Source organism: Mugil cephalus, chromosome 7, assembly GCF_022458985.1.
Source record: "Mugil cephalus isolate CIBA_MC_2020 chromosome 7, CIBA_Mcephalus_1.1, whole genome shotgun sequence".
Classification (NCBI taxonomy): Eukaryota; Metazoa; Chordata; class Actinopteri; order Mugiliformes; family Mugilidae; genus Mugil; species Mugil cephalus.
Window position 1 is genome coordinate 12203718 of NC_061776.1, and position 20877 is coordinate 12224594.

Below are 20877 nucleotides of genomic sequence, written 5' to 3' on the forward strand. Positions count from 1 at the left end.
TTCCGTGCTTCTGCCCGTGTACATACACTTTGGATGTTATATAATATGTTACATGATATGGAATTACACAGGGTGTTAATGAGGCCTCCAAATTCACTAGATCACAAACCGATCAAGTATCTGTGGGATGCACTGGAAGAAGTTGCCAGCATCCTGTTGCCAGACACCACAGGACACCCTCAGAAGGACTGTGTCCACTCTCTGATGAGTCACAACTGTTTAAGAGGCACAAGGGAGACCTACACACTATTGGGAAGGGGGTCATAAAGTTCTGGCTAGTCGTGTATGTGGTACGTATTTATGTGTACTTTTTTAAAACTGGCTTACAGACATCTACACAAAGTATATTGCTCAAATAATGACTGACAATCACTGATTTATGTGTTGAAATGTTTAAAGCTGAGTGACTGATGCACATACTGCTCTGCAAAGCCCCTGTGAACTAAGCTCTCTTCACTGCTAATGTTGTTGCTTTTTGTTTTTGTTTTTTTTAACCTTTCAATATCCAAATTGTTCTATTATGACTTATTAATAAAGTAACACATACTATATAAGTGTGTGTGTGCTTGTGTGTGTACACAAACAACATTTACACTGCATAAAAGAATAAACTGGATAAACAACCTACTGTTATTCAGAAGCTCTGTCTGCAATTTGCATAATAAGTTTTTTTTTAATGTATTTCGCAAGAAAAAAATCTCTGTTTTTACTGTTTACTAATCTGTTTATAATTTTACCTCTCAACCAAACCCGGACGGACCTCAGCTGTAGAAGGCGTCTCATTGGCTGATTCGCCTGTCAATCATCCACAGAGCCCGCCCACAAAACCCAGCAAGTTTCTGCTGTATCACCTGCTAAACTGGATTCTTCGGACAATTTTAAACATCAAGTACGTTCAACACGCTGTCATATGTTTGATATTAGTGCGTTTCTCTTTGTTTACAATCAGCTCGCGGTGATTCGTGAACGAAATGAATCATAAACGAGATCAGGAAATGAAAATCCGAGAGCAGGTGCATGTACTGTAGCGCACACAAGCTTGGACAAATCCTTGTTTATGTCGCGGTTTGTTGCATTTTAAAGCAGTTTTGGGAGTGATACAAGTGAACTCTCCTGGTTCGTGACAGCGAAGGGAGATAACTGTATATAAATGTTGTGTTAGTGACAGCTGATAAGGTTTTTATGGCTGATAGGAGCGAAAACGACTTCACCTGTCGTACATTCTGGCATATTTTGCTGACTTTTATGTAGCTAGTCCAGTTTCATCTGTGAGTCATTTTAACAAAACGTACACTCCTTTTTTAATAGTTAGGTTGTCTTGTGTTAAGGTCATCCTCTGTTAAAGCCGAACACCGCCTTATTATTTTACTACTAATAGTATTTCAAGGCAGCAGGTTGTTTGTGTTTTTATTTATCCCTCAGAGTTTGGCACATTTTTCTTAACAGTCCTGTTATGTAATGTTTTGGTATGTACTCATGAATATTATACTGATGAACATTCAGGGTACATGAGAATAAGTGTTGACGTAGCCTTTCTGAAGCAAGCAAAATATTGTGAATTTCTCTCTTTTTAATCCCGCATTAAGAATTTCCTGCCTGCACCTCCCCTCCCCTTACAATGGCGTCCTCTTCTTCAGTTGGAGACAAACAGCTGCACAGGATAATCAGAGATCTGCAGGGTAAATGAACTGTCCACACCATAAACAACATGCTGTGCACGGGTCGGACATGACGCTATGACCACCGACAGGAGAAGTAAATAACATTGATCGTCTTAGGACCATTCAGTGTTCTGCTGGGAAACGTTTGGATCTGGCATTCGCGTGCACAAGTTCTTCTACAACTATGTCACTTAGACGAGTAGCATCCACCTAGTTTAGACCAGACACCACTACCCCATAGCAATGACACTCCTTGATGGAAGCAGCCATCCCCAGCAGGATGCAGCCTGACACACACACACACACACACACAAGAAAAAAAAAAAAAACTCAGAAAACATGAAGAACAGCACAAGGTGTTGACCCGGCCTCCAAATTCACCAGATCCCAAACTGTTCAAGTATCTGTGGGATGCAGCAGAACAAGCATCTTGTCACCAGACACCACAGGACGCCCTCAGAGGGCCCACGTCCACTCTCTGACGAGTCACAACTGTTTTAGAGGCACAAGGGGAGACCTACACACAATATCAGGAAGGTGGTCATAAAGTTTTGGCGCAACGTGGCACGTATTTATGTGTGAAACCAGCTGACAAACATCTTCACAGACTATATTGCTCAAATAATGATTGCAACATTGTGTCCAGTCACTGATTGGTGTATTGAAATGTTTGAATTACATGCCACAGAAACTACTGTGTGCACACTCTGCTTTCTTTTGCCTTCTTTTGTGTCTACACAGTAGTAATGTGTGTGTGTTGGTAATGCGTTTCCTCTTTGCCTTAGATGCTGTTCTGGAGTTGAGTAAAGAGCACAAAGAGTGCGGTGAACCTATAACTGACGACAGTGGCAACCTGCACAAGTTCTTCTACAAACTAGAATACCTGCTGCAGGTACTGGCATTGAGCACCACAAAACTATCACAAAAACTCACATTTAGAGTTCATCAGAATGACTTGGCTTGAGTTTAGATTTTCTTTTTTGTGTATAGAATCTAGTGATACATCACTTGAACTGTATGGTCATAAAACATGAAAACTGTGTAAATGTGAAAACAGTTCTTCCACTTGCGTAAGCTACCGCATAGGCTCTGGTTAGTGGTGCAGGAGCATAAATCTAGCTTAATGGTAGTTTTATTAAAGAAAGATTGTTTTTTTTCTGCTCCGATTGTTTTAATGCTTAGTGGCCATAAAAAGTGAAACTATTAGTTTAAAAAAAGCAAGTAGAAGTTGGGTTTCTGCCTCCTACTGTATTAATCATTGTGCAACTCCTTTATGACTAAAGCTGAGTCACAGCTTAAGTCTGATACACATCACAGAGGCTATTGTTGGGTAAGGCTGTGATAATGTTTTGTGTTTTTTTTTTTTTGTTTTTTTAGTTTGACCAGAAAGAGAAGACAACCTTTCTTGGTCAGAGGAAAGACTACTGGGATTACTTCTGCGACTGCCTGATTAAGATCAAGGGAGCTAACGATGGCATCCGTTTTGTTAAGTCCATCCCTGAGGTAATCCTCCTCTGCAACACACAACCACACACGTTAACTCTCACCGACTCACCCCCCCTCGCCGCCGTACACAGTGCCTGTATAACCATGTAGCTAATCCTGAGGTGAGCGCGGTACGGAAAGGCTCGGTGTTGGTAAATCGCTTGCCGTCTTACTCACTTTCTGTCCTGGGAATTCACGAAGGTGAGCTTCACACCAGAATTACTGTTGTTGATTTAGTCCTAGTTTATACTTTCTTTAATTTGTTCCTTGCTTTACCTTCAGTGTGTCTGTTATGTAGACTTCCTGCGATTAAAAACATCCAAAGAGATTTTTTTAATAGCGAAAAGTTTCTCTACTTTCTGTCGTGTGGTATATTGACACGCATTGGTCATGTTGGTTCTCGATTAGTCCCCGTGTATCCGTTACTTTATTAATTGTTTAATTTATAAAATCTAAGATAATGATGAAATATTCATGACAACCTAACTTAAAGATGACATCTCCAAGGGCTTGTTTTGACAAATCGTGTCACATTGGACAAGAGGGATCTATAAATTCCTTCTGCTGTTACAGACTGTAGATTATTTTTACGGTGCTGTAGAAAACACGACGATACAAATAGAAAACAGAACAACAGAAAAATGAATTGTCGCGCATTCGAAGGCTTTTTTGTCTTGAATGAATCAATTAATCGGGCCATTTTTTAAGATGCTGCGGTGCTATCTTCAAACGCCTTCTCCACCCACCAGGCCGGGATCAGGATGTTCACTCATCTCTGACGCGCAAAAACATGGGACGTTTGAGAAGCTGTGAGCAGCAAATATTTAACATCTTTACTTGGATGAAAAATGGAAATTGGATGAATGATTAAAATATTTGACGTTAATGTTTTGTTGATTGAGCTTTTGTCTAATTGTTTCAGCTGTAGTGTACTGCTGTTGTTCCATCTCATATGAATGAGCTGTATGCTAGCATAAGAGAGTTAATTAATAACTACGCCCTGATTCGCAAGCATAAGAAGAGCACTTCTGGTTACAGTTTACCCACTAATTGAGCCTGATTCATTAGCGAAACATGTCTCCAGGGTTTTACGTGTCGACAAAGTCACAAAGTTTAGGAAGTAGCATACGACTGCTAATTCGTTTTTTGGAGACCTCCAGTACTTCAAAATATTACTTTTATTCCCTCTTTCACTCTTTTCGTATCCTGTCCGTCAGTCTCAAGCATAAGGACGTGTCCAGCTGGTGTCCCTCTGGTAGAGCCGATCTGTGTGTCTGTTGTCTTACATAAATCCCTCCATCTGCCACAGTCTGGGCTTACACATCGTCATTGTACATTTAGTGCCTATTATAGCGATGACCACTAAACGCAGATATCATTAAGCTGAAATAAATCAACTTAGCTGTAGACTTGAACAAATGGTCATTTTTTTAAAGTAAGATTTAGTTGTTTTCTAATTTTATTAAATAAATATCTTTGATATCATCTTTTCCTTCTACTGGAAGTGTTTTTAAAGAGAAGTAAATAGGAAGCCTCATTAGTCTGTTTGATTCTTTAGAAAAAACACATTATTGTGAGGTGTTGTCATGTCTGTACGTGTGTATATATATATGTATATAAATAAACATATTTTTTTGTTCCTCAGTTGAAGACGTCACTGGGGAAAGGAAGAGCCTTCATCCGCTACTCACTCGTTCACCAGCGCCTTGCTGACACACTGCAGCAGTGTCTCATAAATCAGAAAATCACAAGGTCAGAGGACACAGGAGCTCCACATACATTCGTGTCTCATCGCATTTGTCATCTTCAAGTTGTCTAAGTCGGTGCTCATGATGAGTGTCTCAGTGTTTCCTCACAGAATTAGCTCCGTCTCTCTCTTCATTAGCCATGGCTATCTATTCCTCTCTTGCTGTTTCACCTGCCACCGAAATAGCCGAAACACATTAGTGGGATGTCTAATCACACGTCCGTTTGGTCTGTCCAGATCGTGTTTTCTCATGTTTGTGGGTACTTCTTTTGCGAAAACTTTGGTTTGAACGAGGAGCTGTTGTTGACTTGCCGCACCGTCTGCAAATTGTAAATAGTCTTGTGTTTATATAACGCAGTTGGGGTTCAGTGATTTGCGTGTGGTACAGCCGCTAACCCATGGGTTTGTAGGCTAACACTTGGGTTGGCAACCTCCTCCATGTACTAAGCCAGAGTTGGCCCTTCGTGCATCTTCTTGCAGTGTTACACCAGATAAAGGTTCTTTGTGTGTGTGTGCGCGTGTGTGCGTGTGTGCATGCTCAGTAGACGTGCCGCACACATAGAGTCTCTATGTTGTAAACCCAGTTAAAACAGTGAGGTGTGGTGCTGTTTACGCTACCTTTTCGCGGGAAGTGTGACTCTCCCTTCCTTATTTGTGTTTTATTTCTGTTTTTTCAAGAAAACAAAACAGCCGTATAGTCGTACCATAGCCACCTGCAGACACCGCTCACTTCCTACCTTTGACCAGACAAAAAAAAACTATTTGGCAATAACTTTGAAAGAGACGTTTCCATTAAGTTGCACTCTTAATGCAATTTTTATATTTAGTGCATCTGAATGTGCTTCAGTTTTACCGTGACATGCCCCGTAAATTCTTAAATAATCAAAGATCAATTTGTCCGAACGTTAGGGAGAAGCAGGGCTTTATATGGCTTTATATCAGAGTCATGCTATTATATCTACCTAAACCCTGTCGGGATACGAGGAAGTAATTGTAGTTTAAAAAATGGGACACCTGGCAAATAAGAAATGTCTGGAATAAGAGAATGAAAACATTATTTCCGTTTAACATGATTTAATTGTTGCACTTTATTTGGTTCATGCACACTGCATGGGCTAATATTTGAGTAACATGTCAGAATTTGCAGTATAATTTTTTTATTTCATTCATTTTTGTTGCTGTGATGTTTCACCTTTCTTGCATTGGGTATTTCAGCGCAGTATAGTATCACAACAAGTTACTTTACAAGCAGTGCGAACATGCTGTCGTCAAATAAAAACCCAGTGTTGTTTCCTTTATGTTTGTTTGCAGTGACTGGTATTATGCCCGGAGTCCCTTTCTCAAGTCTCATCTCACTGCTGACATAATAAACCATCTTTATGAGCTCAACCAGATCCAATTTGATGTGGCTGCCCGTGGTTACGACCTCGATGCAGACTGGCCATCATTTGCAAGGTAACCAGTGCCTACATTTATCTGTCAAACTAGCATCTTTCTATAAAAACGAGCCGTGGTGGTTCTTAGGAAAAATTAAATGCATAATAAAGAAATGAAAGCAACTTCTTGCACCAAACTAGGCAGAAATAGCACACCAGTTTAGGGCAGCTAACGTAAAATTGTGGCGAGGAAGAATTGCAAAGTGACACTTAATTATCTTATCACCCTGCACGTTCACAAGTCTTTTTCTTTTCTCGCATGAGTGTGTTTAAATGTGTGCAAGACCCTGTGGGTGCCAGTGGTGTGTGAGGTTCGGTGGTTATACCACACGTCAGCACCTTTGTCAGACATTTTCACTTCTTTGTCATCAGTTTGCAGTCGCTGAGTTAACACAGTTATTCAGACCATAATTTGTGCTGCACTCCTTCACACCGCTGAATATAATCTTAAAACATAATGCAACAACGCAAACAGGACTGAAAGTGATTGAATGGTTAAGTCAAACGATTTATCTCGATTAACAAAAGTAACCTTTATTTTTAAAGTTGGTTTGTAGGATTGTATTAGCCTTTTAGTTTTTTTTTAGAATAACCAGAAACATGAACACACAATTGGTTTCTTTCACATTCATCATGACTGTGTGGCTAAACAGAAACAGTTTCATCATAGTACCACAGACTTAAGTGACTTACTCAGAAAACACATTACTGACCTAGTATCATGTGAAATCTGCAGAGTTAAATTATGTTTATTTAGATGTTGCTTTCTATTTTTTAATATTGAGCCTTCATATTAGCAGATAAGACTCTTTACTTGTCTTAGGTATTTTAGAAGATAACATCTTTGCAATGTTGTACTTGAGGAACATAAACGACAGCTCAGGTGGGGTTTCCCAGCTTCCTACCAATTTCCTTGAAAGGTTGTCCGTACATCGCTACATGTCCTTGTAAATTCTCACGAAAAGACTAGACTAAATGCTCCAGCGTGGTTGGATAAGGAGGGTGCTACACAGAGATTTGCATATACAGTAAATGCCATGTAAAAAAAACAAAAAACATCTGTGCTCATGAAAGTGGAGCTGAAAGCAGAACAGTTGCATTTGATTGCATTACATTACACAGATGTACCAATATTGAAAAATAACTAAAATTGAGAATTGAACGTGTTTTCTAAATAAGGAAGTTCTTCATCAACATGCATTGCTTAATTTCTTGGTTCCGTCTACAAAATCCATTGTTGCTTAGTGTCTGAACTTGGTTCCCTTTTTCTATAATTGTTTTTAAATGTAAATGTTGCCACAGATCCACCTTCAGAGTCTAAATTGAAGTCTCTCTAAGTTATTTTTGCATTTTGTTTATCTTGGCTTTTGTGACACTGATATTCAGTATCTCATTATGTACAAGGCGAACGATAGGAACCGGTTCATCAGCTTTCCTGTGGAAGCCTCCTAGTCGCTGCTCCAGCATCAACAGCCTGGTTAGCAGCTATTCACACTCGCAGGTACACAAATAATGTTATTCACGCTCTGCATCGATGACCTATCTAAAGAATAATCAGTTAAATGCGACTGATGTTTACAGCACCTGACCAGAACTGTCTATTTCCATTCACTGACCAGGCACAGGAGTTTCTCCCCATCCCCGACCTGAATCACAGTCTCCTTGGTGATCTTGGGGAACTGGGAGAACCATCTTCTAGCAGCATTGCAGAGAATCTCCGAGTTGAGCTCGACCAGTCCGAGCTCAGACAGCAGGAGCTCCTGGCACGGGTTCAGGAGTTAGGCAAAGAGGCTGCTGAGCTGAAAGATGTCGTTAAAGACCTTCAAGGCCAATTATCGGACCAGAAGTCTCATAATTTAGCAACTACGGTGGTCCAAAGTAACCAAGAAGCTGCTAACGAGGAGGCAATAAATCACCATCAAACCTGTAGCGAATCGATAAACTCTGAACTTCAAGACCGGCTCACAGCTGCTGAGAACAAAAATATGGAGCTTCTTTCTAAGTTGGATGAAGCTCTTAAAGAAAAGGGACAGCAAACAGCTAGCTACTGCGACTCTGCCTGGAAGATCCAGGAGCTCCTGGATAAGCTCAAGACTGCAGAGGAGGAGAGGTTGGAGGCGAAGCGAGAGGCTGACGACGGGGCCAGGCACTCTGAACGCCTGTCGCAGGAACTGAAACTGAGGGAAGAAGAGTTGAGGAGCAGCGAGGAGAAGCTAGCCGAGGTAAAAGCTGGAGCCAATAATGAGCGGGAGGACGCGCTGGCACGACTGGAGGAGCTCCAAAGCGCTGTCAGTAGAATTCAAGGGGCGCTGACTCTAAAAGAGAAGGAGACAGGGAACCTCAGAGCCCAGCTTCACGATCTGCAAGCCTCGCTGGAGTGTAGGGAGCGACAGGCAGAGGAACTGAGGAAAAGACTGCAGGAGGAGAGGCAGGAGATAGAGCAGCAATGTAGCATGAGTAGTATCCACAACGATGAACTTGAAAGCCTGGTCTTGGATTTAAGAATAACTCTGAGAAGCAGGGAGAAAGAGCTAGCTGCTAGTTCAGAAAGAGTCAAACATTTAGTGGAGCAGTTGGAGAAGCTAAACGTTGAGAAGGAAACTCTGAGCTCTCGACTTAACGATAATGAAGCTGCGTCCTGCAAAGAAAAGGAGAACACTGAGGAGTACAAAACCCAGTGCAGAAATCTCATGGAAATAAACACAAAGCTACTCCAAACAGTTCAGAAGAGTGAGGCGAGCAACGCAGAACTGGCAGAGAGCAGGACCGCCTTGTTAGACCAGTTAGCTTCCTTGAGGGCCTCCGAGAAGCACTTGAAAGGAAGATTAGAAGCTGCTAACATGTGTGTAGAAGACAGAGAGAGGAAGCTTTTAGATGAAAACCTGCATTTGGAGGAGACTGTCCAGAAGGTGACGGCCCAGAAGGAAGAATTAGATGCTCACTTAAAGAAGCTAGGACATGAGAACAGAGAGCTTCTAGACATTCAGTCCTCACTGAAGAAACAGTTGGCCACAAGTCAACATGAAGTGGACTTACTCACTGCCAAAGCTGAAAAGTTGGGCAAGAACCTCACAGTGTCCCAAAAAAGCCACGCAGAGTTACTTGAGAACCTCCGGGAAACCGAAGCTAAGCTGAGAGACCAGACTGTAAAGTGCGGCCTCCTGCAGACTCGAGCTGAGGAGCTGGAGAGCGGCACCGGAGAGCTGCACCGTGAAAAGGGAGCTGCAGAGAGCAATGAAAAAATGCAGATGCTTCACAACGAGCACCAGGCCTCCTCAGCGGAGACAAAAGAGGGGCCGATCAGGCTGGTTATAGCCGAGGCGCAACTGGAACTCAACCAAAGGGAGGTAACAAGGCTCCGTGAGGAGGTGGTGGAGCTCAGGGCTCAGCTCCTTGCGGGCAGCGAGGAGAGAATTAAAGTCCAGGCACTGCAGGAGGTGACGGAGGCCTCCAGGGAGGACCTCCGCGTTTTGGCGGATCAACTCAAAGCCCAGGTAGAGGAGCTAAACCGCCGGCACGTGGACGAGATCCTTCGATCTCGGGAGCGCGAAGAGTCTCTCATCCGCGAGCGTGACGGGGAGGCGCAGGCTCGAGCCGGTCTGGCTGCAGAGGTGATAACCTCCAGAGAGGAGCTAGATAGACTCAAGCTGCGTTACGAGGCCTTGTGTCTGGAGAACAGCGAATCCAGGGAGGCCCTTCACAGGGCCAACACGGAGACGGCAGAGCTAGGCGTGCACGTGTGCATGCTGACCGCCGAGAACGAGGAGGCCCGTCTGCGCTGGGAGGGCCTGTCGACGAGGCTGCAGGAGCTGGAGGAGGAGGCCACTCAGGAGGCAGAGAGGCTGAACACGCGCATGGAGCAGCTTCGCCAGGAGAACGACGAACTCCTCAGTCAGCTCCAGAACAGCGAGGTTCTGTTGGCGTCCAAGCAGAACCTACAGATAGAGCTGAGGAAAGTGCAACAAGAGGCTGACGTCGTGCAGGAGACGAGCCAGGAGGAGATCCTGGGACTGCGGCTCCAGATCAGCAGCCAAACTTTGTCGCACGAAAACCAACTCCAGGTCAGACATGAACTAGCTAAAGAAATGTGCTGTGCTTCAATGTCAAGTGCACAAGGAGTCTGCTGTCTGTTTTCAGAGAAACCAGCTTTCTACAGCTTTTCTTCTGGAGAATCATGATTTCTTGGTAATACGCAGTAGGTGGAAAAACACAAGTTTCTAATCCCTTTCCAAAGAGAGGGGGAAGTAACCGTGTGACAGGATGAGAAGAAAAACCATAAGAAGCCACGGCAAAACAAATGTTTTAACTATTTAGTCTATTAGTCTCACAAACTCAAAAAAAAATAAAAATTTGCATGCACAGACTGTGAGGAAAAGACTGTCATTGCACTGCTGACACATAAAGATCAAAAGTCATGAAGCAGCAATTCTATCACTACTGATAAATAGTATCCTGGGCTGCTCTCCAATAATTCATCCCGGTTTCTCTGAGTCCCCTTATAAATGCACTGCTGGATTGTTTTATGTAGTTGTTCCTGAACATAGTGTCCCAAGTTTATTTGCTCTGTTTTTATCCAGAGCGTAAATCAGGAGCTGAAGGAAGCGAAACTGCAGCTGGAGGCGGAGCAGGAGAAAGTTGTCGGTTTGGAGAACAGTCTCAAACGGCTCGAGGTGAGAGGTCAAACCTGCAACTTAAAACGTTATTACTGTCATGGGTCACATGGGTGCTAGCCCCTATCTACATACATCAACGAGGCATAACATTATGACCACCCACCTAATACTGTGTAGATCTCCTTTGCGTCTCCAAAACAGTTGTGACTCATCAGGAAGTTGGACATGTGTCTTCTGAGGGTGTCCTGTGGTGTCTGATGACAGAATGTTGTTAGTGGGGCCTTTGGGTCCTGTGGGTTGAAGGGAGCGGCCTCTGTTTAGGATCGTGTGAATTTGAGGTCAACACCTTGTGCTGTTTTTGATGAGTTTTTTTAAGTTGTTTCCGAACTGTGTTCTGTGCGCGTGTGTCAGCAGTGTCTGTTCTGGTCTAGTTGGGTGCTACATGACTAAGTAGCACCCACATGAATGAATCCCAGGTCCAAAAGTTTCCCAGCAGGACACTGAATTGTCACAAGACGGTCGATGCTATTTGCTTCTCCTGTCAGCGGTCATAATGTTATGCCTGATCGGTGTTTGTCTGCACAGACTGCTGTTGAGAAGAACTTTGAATTCCACAGTACAGAAGTCTCCTGCGTTTTGTGTCGTCGGGCCTGAGAAACGATGCCAAATGCAAAGCTAACAGGAGCGGTTTAAATCCAATAAGTCAATGTCCTGGAGTGGCCAAGTCAAATTTGCTCATTTGCCACTAAAGAATAATTTAGTGTGCAGGTTTGCAAACTGAAGAAGACTATTAAACTATAGTTGCTGCTAACTAAAGGGTTCATGCACTAAATAATGAGAGAGGCTGCATATATTTATAGAGTATTTAGTATTTTATTAACTTCACTTTATAGAGATTTGTTTTCTCCGTGATATTAAAACCTCTTCTCCATATCAGCTCTTCTTTGGAAGTGGGATTGAAATTGTGGTGAACGAGCTGATGTGGTGACATTGCTGTGTGTCCAAAGTGGTTTTAGAGAGGGAAATGAAATTTGTCAACTGTTTGACACTGAAAATGCTGCTAAAACCATCAGAGGACGATTCTGTAAAACGCGTGCAGAATACGTGCTCTTCTGTCGGCGCGCGTGTCTGGGACAGATAAATAAAAACACAACTTCCAGTCGCGTGTACTGGCAATTGTTGTAATCGTTGTAAACGTTGTGGTCGCAAGCAAGATTCACAAAGAAGCAGAAATGATGTGTTGCTTTGCTGTACTGATTGCAGGCTGAAAATCAGAGACATTGCCAACAGATTGAGGAGAAAAACATCCAGATGGCTGAATTCGAAAATCTCATCCAGCAGAAAGAAGACGAGATAATCCATCTGAAAGGGAATTTATCAAGGTGAGATACTGTATTCATAATCACACGCGCTGGACCAAATTAAAGCTCTGTGATGAAATGTTTTAATCTTGTGTGTTTAGATCAGAGTGTTTTTTTTATTCAGCCTCAGTCGATTTTTTTAAATTCTCATCTAAAAATAATATTTGCACGGAAACAACGCCCGTGTTGTTTCTTATCACCAGTGAGGTTCTGCATCCATGTTTGCAGGTGTGAAGAGCGGCTGGCAGCAGCTCAGCAGGCCTGTCATGATGTGGCTGATAATCTGCGGAGAGTGACACAGGATAAACAGAGCTTCGATCTTAAGGCCGCTGCTGAACTTGATGATCTTTACCGAACCAAAATAAATTTGGAGGAGAGGCTTGTGGAGCTCATCAGGTATAAACTGCAACTGCTCCCCGGGATCACATATTTATATTCAGTTTATTTCCAGACGATGATACGAAGTTATTTGTGTTCGTTATTTTGTTCTGTAAGTGGTGCTTGCCGTGGCTTTACAAACGTTTGCTTATGACCTCTGCAGAGAGAAAGATGCACTGTGGCAGAAGTCGGACGCTCTGGAGTTTGAACAGAAACTGCGAGATGAGGAGACGGAGAGGGACGTCAACTACTGTCTGGGCTGTCACACTCAGTTCAGCTGGTGGCTTCGCAAATACAACTGCAGGTCAGACGATCTTCTGCGCAATAAAAGACGTTAACGATCGCTCGCACAGCCAGTACAACCACTGCTACTGTCAAAGCAACGCAATAAAAATGAAAGCGGTTTTAAGTCGTGACGTTTCACATGTCGCTAAGCACTTGACTTTGTTTCGCAAAAGGCTGTTTCTTTGCAGACAACGTGTGTCACAAGGTAAGTGAACTAGGACTGAAGTCAAAACGAACCAAATAATTGGAAGTAAAGAAAACTAAATGTCACAGGAAAAGCATCACTGACATTTTATTTCTGGATTTCACTTCTCATTTAGATTCACAGAATGTAACCAGCTAGTACAACAGGACTGAAGTTCTTTACTAAAGATAAATATAAAGGGCTACAGCTGAGATATCTTTGTAAGATATGATATACCTTCATTTTATTATTCATTTTTATTTATTTTTTTTTTACCATCTGAGCCCGGACAGACAATTTCAAAACAAACCAAAAAGGACACAGACAGACAGTATCGAAACAGACAATATTATGACAAAACATTGATTTACCGCTTCAGGCTTTTGTACTTTTGTGTACTTGATATGCCTCTATTGCCTGTATATGACTCTTGTACGTCTGTATTTGATACACTTCAGTTTCTAGTTAAATAAAATAAAATGCAAACGTTTCACAGGAGTAATCTATTCCAAAACTGTCACTAGAATAGTATTCAACAAATATAACATCATGAGTTTTAGTCTTCACTGGATGCTAAACATTTTTTTTACATTTGTCTTCCACAGTCAGACCCTTACATACTTCAGTTTGGATTTGTTGTCTTGTAGCAGATTAAGACTTACTTTTATAAGGAACAAAAATCTAATGTTAGACTTTTGTCACTGGCAATTTTGTATTTTTTTGTTTTATTTGTAAAAAGTCCACATATAAGTTGCAGTTCTGTTGCTTACACACCGATGTGTCTGTCTCCCTTGTACTTTTCTGCATTTCTAAATACTTCTCTTTTTTTTTATCCCACACCATCTATATCTGTGATGTTTTTTTTCTCCCTCTCTCCAGACTGTGTGGACGTCCCTTCTGCTACTATTGCTGCAGCAACACAGTGAGCACGCAGCAGGGTGGCAACAAGGAGCGCTGCTGTAGGGACTGTTACAGCCAGCACAGTGCAGTGGTTGAGCGCCACCCGCAGGAAGAAGTCGCTCACAGCACGCCGGGGACGCCGTTTAGTCGTCTTCTGCAGGCCGGCCGAGCTGCGACCAGTGTTTCAGGTGACACACACACACACACACACACTTGCACACAGACACACACGGTCTAAAGTATTTGTACATGTGCTTCTGGTCTTGTTGGTGCACTAAGGTGTAAAATACAGTAATTAACTTTCCAGGAGCAGAGGAAAGCGAGAAGCTGGACGATGGTGTTTTTGACATTATCACGGAGGACGAGGTGAGTGGGGTCTACGACAGTGACTCCCTCTCGTTTGCCACCGCCTGCTCTCCTGGACACGGACAGCAGGGGGCAGCACAACTGTAAGTATCTCTTACAGACATCAGTTACCATGGCATGCTTTATAAATGACAATCAATGCAACTAATCTATAAACAGTCAATAGAGTCTGTTCCAGTTTAACTCTGCAGAACATCCACAGTCTGAACAGAGGAGAAAAAATCAGGGCAACATTAAAAAGATAAAGAAATGTTAAATCTTTAATAGTGTTTCAGATATAGGTTTTGGTAACATATCTACACATCTGTATTTTGGTAGTAAATTGGATGCACCATAAACTGGAAACGTTTTGTTTTTGGCTGTAATCATGTAACTACATGTTTCTCATGATGTTTGATCAGTTCTCCACGAATTAATATGCGATAAATTACGTGAAAACGTAAAATATCTTCCACTCTGCTCAGTAGCAGCAGTGCCAGTGCAGGAGACCTGGCATCAGAGGACACGGAGGACTTCAGCGCTGCTGTACAGGATGCAGAGATCTGCCTGCTGAAGTCTGGAGAACTCACGTGAGTATCCTGAAATACACCCAAAAGCTTCCAGAGGCTTTTCATTGTCATGCAAAGTGTCTCCTTTGCTTTTGCGGTGAAACGTTTGCCAAACCCCAAAGAGAGAAGTGAAAATTGAAACTAATATTTCTATGACCAAAGCAGCTTCTCTAAAAGCTGAATGTTTTGTTTGTGTGACATAGAGTATGGGGCAGTTTTCCAGGGCCTCGTGTCAGCAGCGTTTATGACTCATGGTACCATTGTTGTCAGTCATGACCTTTGAGAACAGCCCCCTTAAACAAGATTGGTTACAAAGTGTAATCAAGCAGTTACCGTGTGGAAGCCCTGTGAACGATCCCCAATTTTACACATCAGAGGCTGCTTGAAGCAGAACTACGTCACTTGTGGAAAAATGATATAAAGCATTTTGCGCCGACGGAGGAAGCAGCACGAAATCTTTTAGTGAGTCACCGTCAGTTGGGGCCGAAGTTTGAAAATGAAAACAATCTGGAGCGTGGAGAAAGGAAAGGAGTGATCTCTGCAGACCTCTGCAGCTCGCTCCCCATCTCTGCCTCAGGCTTTCAATTCAAGGCTACAAGCTGAGCTGCAATACCGATTATTTTCACCATCAATTCATCTAACGTTTAGGTCAATCACTTGCTCTAATAAGAACATGAATAAATACTCGGAGCACAGTTTTCCTCATCAGACCAGGAGCCCAAAGATTCAGTGGAAATGAAATAGAAATGTAGCAGCAGGCTAGCATGTTTAGAGAGATGTCTGGTTCTTTGTAACTCTTAACTTTCTGAATGTTATCACAGATTCATGGTTTGATCCAGTTTTAGAGAAATATGCACCAAAAACAAACTTTCCAACTTCTCAACTGTGAATTTAGACATCATAATTAACCGAATACTTGAACAAACATAATAAAAACACGGGTTGGTTGCAGTGTTGGTATATTGTGACGTGCCACTGTTAATTCCCTGTTCTGCAGGCTCTCGGTCCACTTCACGGTGGACGACATCTCAGGGTTCGGGGACACCTCCCGAGAGCTCTTCATCAAGTCCAGCTGTTACAGCACCATCCCCATCACCATGAACAGCTCCGGTCCCACCGTCTCCTGGACTTTCACCTCCGAACCAAAGAGCATCTCCTTCAGTGTGGTCTACAGGGAGAGCGCAGAGACGCCACTGGAGCAGGCCAAGGTGAGACGCCGGCATGGGCTGGGTTTTTAAACGGATGCATTTATCTTTTGATGCTTTTGATGATTGACTGGCAGAACAGGACGGGCCTGCTCCAACTTAAAAAAAAAAAACACCTGTGACAAAACCATTTAATGATAACGAAACCGAATGAGCAAATGAAAACAGTGTGAATTAGTTATTTAATAATCATGAACCTCCAGATCTGAAGCTTCCTCAGACTTTATATTGAGTTTCATCCCGAGGCTGAAATGACATGAAACTAGTTAAACGTTCCAGTTTGGGGAGCTGGCTGGTGAACATGATGGAGCATTTAGCAGCTAAATAGTCAGATGTTTGTCCACAGGAGTCAATAGAGACCAAAGAAGAGAGTGGACACATTTGTATGAGTAAGACTCCGAATGAATGATAAAGTTGGTTTGTCGACACCAGTGACGGTGAATGAGAGTCCACTTACATCAGGTGGTTTAAAAGGGGATTTAAGCCCTTTTATAAAATGTTTACCTGCAGACCATCATGTCATAGGACCGCACACAGATCAGTCATAACATTATGACCACCCTCCTAATATTGATAAGTGACACAAGTTGGTCAATGTTATTCACTTTTCCTGTCAGTGGTTTTAATGTTGTGGCTGTTGCACTGTATTCTGGAGCCTCCTCAGATAAATGTTTGTGTTTCCTTAACAATAAAGTATGAATCGTATTTTTCTCACTGCGTTACTTTACAACAGTAGCACAGAGCCCTTCGCTGTGAAGCAAACACCGTGAGTGAGGGCGAGGTTAATGGATGTCACAGAGCACTGGTGAAAGTCCTGCTCACTTTCATCACAGTCGTCTTAGACCCAACAACCAGATGCAGATTCAGAAACGAGTTCACCTGCCTCTTGTTGTAACTCTCCTCCCTCTTTCAGATCGAAGACTAATATTTACAGAAAGGTTTCTATTCTGTAACTGCAGATATCAAACAGGATTTGTTTTCTGCCCTCGGCAGGTTTTGATCCCACTGACCCGCTGTAACTCCCACAAGGAGACGATACAAGGGGAGCTGAAGGTCAGAAACCCTGGGGAGTACACACTCATCTTTGACAACTCCTTCTCCAGGTTAGCCGCTGCGCGCGCTCTTTATCACCATCTGTCCAACAACATGAACAACAGTAAATAATTACCTGTCGTTCTTCCTTCTCGTCAGGTTCATCTCAAAGAAAGTGCTGTACCATCTGAGCCTGGACAAACCTGTGGTCTATGATGGATCTGACCTCCTCTGAATGGGCCGGGAGGAGCCCAGACAGGTGGAAAACTGACTTCTGAAAAACTGTTCGGGGCTGCTCCAGCTCATCCGCATCGTTTTGGAAGCAAGTGTGTCGGAATCTACCGACGTCAAGGACCCTCAAGTAAAAGTTGTGGCATTTAGAAACGTCTCTTCTAGGTTCCCACTCGCCCGTGATGTGTTAAACGTCAATTGGATTCTAGTCGTGATGAGGCTGACCAGAGGTGGATGATATGAAGGAAAACAATGTTACACTACTGAATGTCAGCATGCACTACCTTTTTATAAAACAAATAGTTTATAAGCATTAATAGGTCACTAGGAACTGGCCTGCAGGTTGGTTGTGTGTGTGCACATAGTGCAGGTGTGGGATCTTAGCAGAAGTAAAGCTAGTAAAGCTAATTTAGTTTTTTCTTTTTTTCTCTCTCTCTCATAAAGTTAGACTAGCCTACTACTAGCATGGGATTAATACTGCCTTCAAATGAAACTCATGAGCTTGTGGTAGATAGGTAAGTCGTGAGACCACCCCTGCAGCTGCTAGGCAACCGTTAGCGTCTAGAAGCATCCGAAGCTAACACTTAGAGTAACTTTCTGTGGGAAATGAAAGGTTGAGTTGATTAGAAGTATCAGCATTTTCCTCAGACATATAAAGTTATGCTAAACTAAAATAACACTTATCAAACACGTCTGAAAATATCGACAATCTAATCCTAATCTAACTCTAATCTACTCCAATGTCCAACTACAGGGCTGTGAACCACACTGTTGCTAGGCAACTGTTGACGTGTGTACAAATCATAGAGGCTAACACTTTAGCAAGCTAACGACTGGGTAGTTTGATGTAAGACATGCAAATTTTCCTCAGACATATTATTAAATGTCGCAAGTCGCAACTTGTTGACTGAGATCTTACTGTAACCAGATCGTACCACAGTACAATGTGGTAAATGACTGTAGGTAGGTAGGGTAGGTACCTCGGGCTGTTTGTATGGACTCCAAAACCAAATGAGAAAGTGTTCACGGATGAAAGAAACCACGGAGGAACGTCTGATTTTGTTGAACAGGCTGAGGTACAAAAATAAAGGGAGATATACTGACGCATTAAAGGTCAAACAACACTCCTGCTGCTGACAAACAAATCTGGTGAATTATGACGCGGAAAATTGTGTTTAGTTTGTGTCGGCGACCTGAGATTAATCATCACCACGTTACCTAAAGCAGAAAGCTCTAATTTAACTTCATTACTTAACAAACCATTTAACTGACACTTTAATTTAGCCTTTATTAACGTCAAAAACGGTGAAGTTCACGCCCGTTTTACAAACCCTTGTAACTGTTGCCTTTTTCAGACGTCACAGATGAGAAGAAATTAATTTGTCGCCCCGCTGTCCCGATGAGGTGTCACTAAACAGGACTTGTGCGACGGCTGCAGTTCTAGGTTTTAGTCACATTCAGCTAACGGGCTTTGATTCGGCGCGTTGTTTCTGGCGTTTGCATCTGACGACGAAGGAGAATGTGGCCACTTTATTTTCTATGCATGCAAACACTAAGAATGTGCACAGGCTTCCCCAACTCTTTCCCCCGAGGGGCGCAACGAGGAAGCACATATCATGGTGTAACTTTCAGTGCTTTAAATATTTAGTTTTTTTCAAGTGTCATTTGAACTGTCGCTCCTTGTTTTGTTTTTTTTGCAATGGATTTAATTAATATATGTGAAGAGGTTAGATGAAGGAGTACTCGTTATTTTTTATTTGTAGGAAGATTTTCAGGACATAGGAAGGTGTTTGTTTTTTCATGCTGTGTTGTTTGGGGTGTGATTGTGTTGTCAATTGAAATGTGCACAATATGCAGCGTGTCAAACAGGAAAAGTAAATAATCTTAGCCTTTAAATTAAAAAACAAAAAAAAGTCACTTTTATACTTGAAGGGTTTTTTTTTTCTATATTTAAATCGTTTAATGTCGAAACGAAGCTTCTTGATCAATAACACAGATTCACTTCTGTGCTTTTCAATTTACAAGAAGTTCTTCCAGCATTTTAAAACCATTTTCTGACTCACTTTGTGAACATTAACGACACGATGAGGATCATTACACTTTTTATACGTTTCAGAGCAAGAAGAGTGATGTGCTGCCAAATATATTGGGTCAATGTACAATTGTGTATTTTACCGTTCTGAGATGGGAGTATCTGTGTTAAGATCTTTCGACGTGACTTGCTGTACGACGCACTTTTCAAAAGGCTTTTTGTCAGTGTCCCATGAGCCTTTGTGCCAGTTGATGAATGGTTTTCTTTTCCTTTGTATTTAGCGTAGCAGTGTGATTGTAGACGTTTACAGTCAGAGGGAAACTGACTTAACCTTGTGAAGGATTGTTGAAGACGTTTTATGAACATATCATTTACTTATAGAAGATTTAAAAAAGATGGATTAATAAATAGGGATTGTGTGATAAATCTGTGGTTGCTGGTCAGTTTTTTCTGAAATATGTGTGATACTTCTGGTGGTCGCTTCTCTCTGGATCTTTTAAGTCAAGGTAACGACAAGACTGTCAGTGTTTCCACACATAATTGACTCAACAACTGCTGAAAGGATTCTTATAAACTAGGAAATTTCTTTGCTTTAGATATTTATGATCCCAAAAGAACTGACTTTGAAAGACCTTTCATGAGATTTGACCCAGCGACTTCACGGTACCAAGATCTGCTTCTGTTTCACACTTTATCATTACAACTTTGATGACCCCCAGACAATGTTGTCTTCTTTGTGTGTGAAGTTTAATTACCTTTTAAAGTCGCCATGTGATTCACATCCTCAGATGCATTCAGTGGCATTGCACCATTTCTTTAAATCAGGAAAGACTTCCTACTGGGAATAATTTATTTAATAACTGTCATAGTGAGCATTCAGCTATTAAACCCAATCATTGGGTTGTCACCTCGTTTGATGGAGTAAGGCTGCGGGTGGTAAAGGAAACCCTGTAGACGTCGGTGGTGGTGGTGGTGGTGGTGGGGAAGAAGAAGAGAATACTGGAGATCTGGATGGGATGAAGAGTGGACTCTGAGGAACCACCTGGATGTGAGGACTGGAGGAAGGTCCAGTCCAAAACAGCAGCAGAGGAGAACATATGTGGTAACATCTGACTGGTCAAGATGGAAACTCCCACAATCAGATGACAAAAAAGAGGGAATAAGATACATTGAGGTTTGTCAGGGCTTCATCCTACAGTAAGATAATGACCCAGAACTTTAGTCCAAGCTATAAAAGAACTACCTCAGGATAAAAACTAGATGGAAAACAAAGCGCCCTATAAGTGCCACACATTTCTGGGAAGAAAAATACATGATTTCCATTTTATAAAAAAAATATATATATATTATTATTATTAATTTATTTATTTATTTATTAACTTCAGTTTTTTATCTGGTCAATGCTTTCATTTC

At 42.2% G+C, this 20877-nt stretch overlaps 1 protein-coding gene across 2 annotated transcripts; it reads left to right on the plus strand.

Annotated features, from left to right (window-relative positions):
• The first annotated feature begins 804 nt into the window (after positions 1 to 804).
• Positions 805 to 19890, plus strand: LOC125011261 (FYVE and coiled-coil domain-containing protein 1-like). Of its 2 annotated transcripts, none has more exons than XM_047590375.1 (18): positions 805 to 889; positions 1587 to 1679; positions 2447 to 2553; positions 3039 to 3164; positions 4792 to 4898; positions 6205 to 6348; positions 7734 to 7830; positions 7949 to 10390; positions 10907 to 10999; positions 12206 to 12324; positions 12532 to 12699; positions 12845 to 12985; positions 14030 to 14238; positions 14358 to 14499; positions 14884 to 14985; positions 15962 to 16172; positions 17163 to 17272; positions 17361 to 19890. In XM_047590375.1, exons 2-18 carry the CDS (start codon positions 1619 to 1621, stop codon positions 17434 to 17436), a joined length of 4455 nt encoding a protein of 1484 aa, XP_047446331.1. In that variant the 5' UTR covers positions 805 to 889; positions 1587 to 1618; the 3' UTR covers positions 17437 to 19890. The 2 variants fall into 2 exon arrangements, with proteins under 2 accessions (XP_047446331.1, XP_047446330.1); XM_047590374.1 differs by having other exon boundaries at positions 806 to 889; positions 14881 to 14985.
• Positions 19891 to 20877: the final 987 nt, after the last annotated feature.

Excerpts from the sequence above, each read along its gene's own strand:
- LOC125011261 (XM_047590374.1), top strand. The coding sequence starts at position 1,619 with ATGGCGTCCTCTTCTTCAGTTGGAGACAAACAGCTGCACAGGATAATC. Across the intron at positions 4,899-6,204 it reads ATAAATCAGAAAATCACAAG|TGACTGGTATTATGCCCGGA; the intron begins GTCAGAGGACAC and ends GTTTGTTTGCAG. Across the intron at positions 10,391-10,906 it reads CGCACGAAAACCAACTCCAG|AGCGTAAATCAGGAGCTGAA; the intron begins GTCAGACATGAA and ends GTTTTTATCCAG.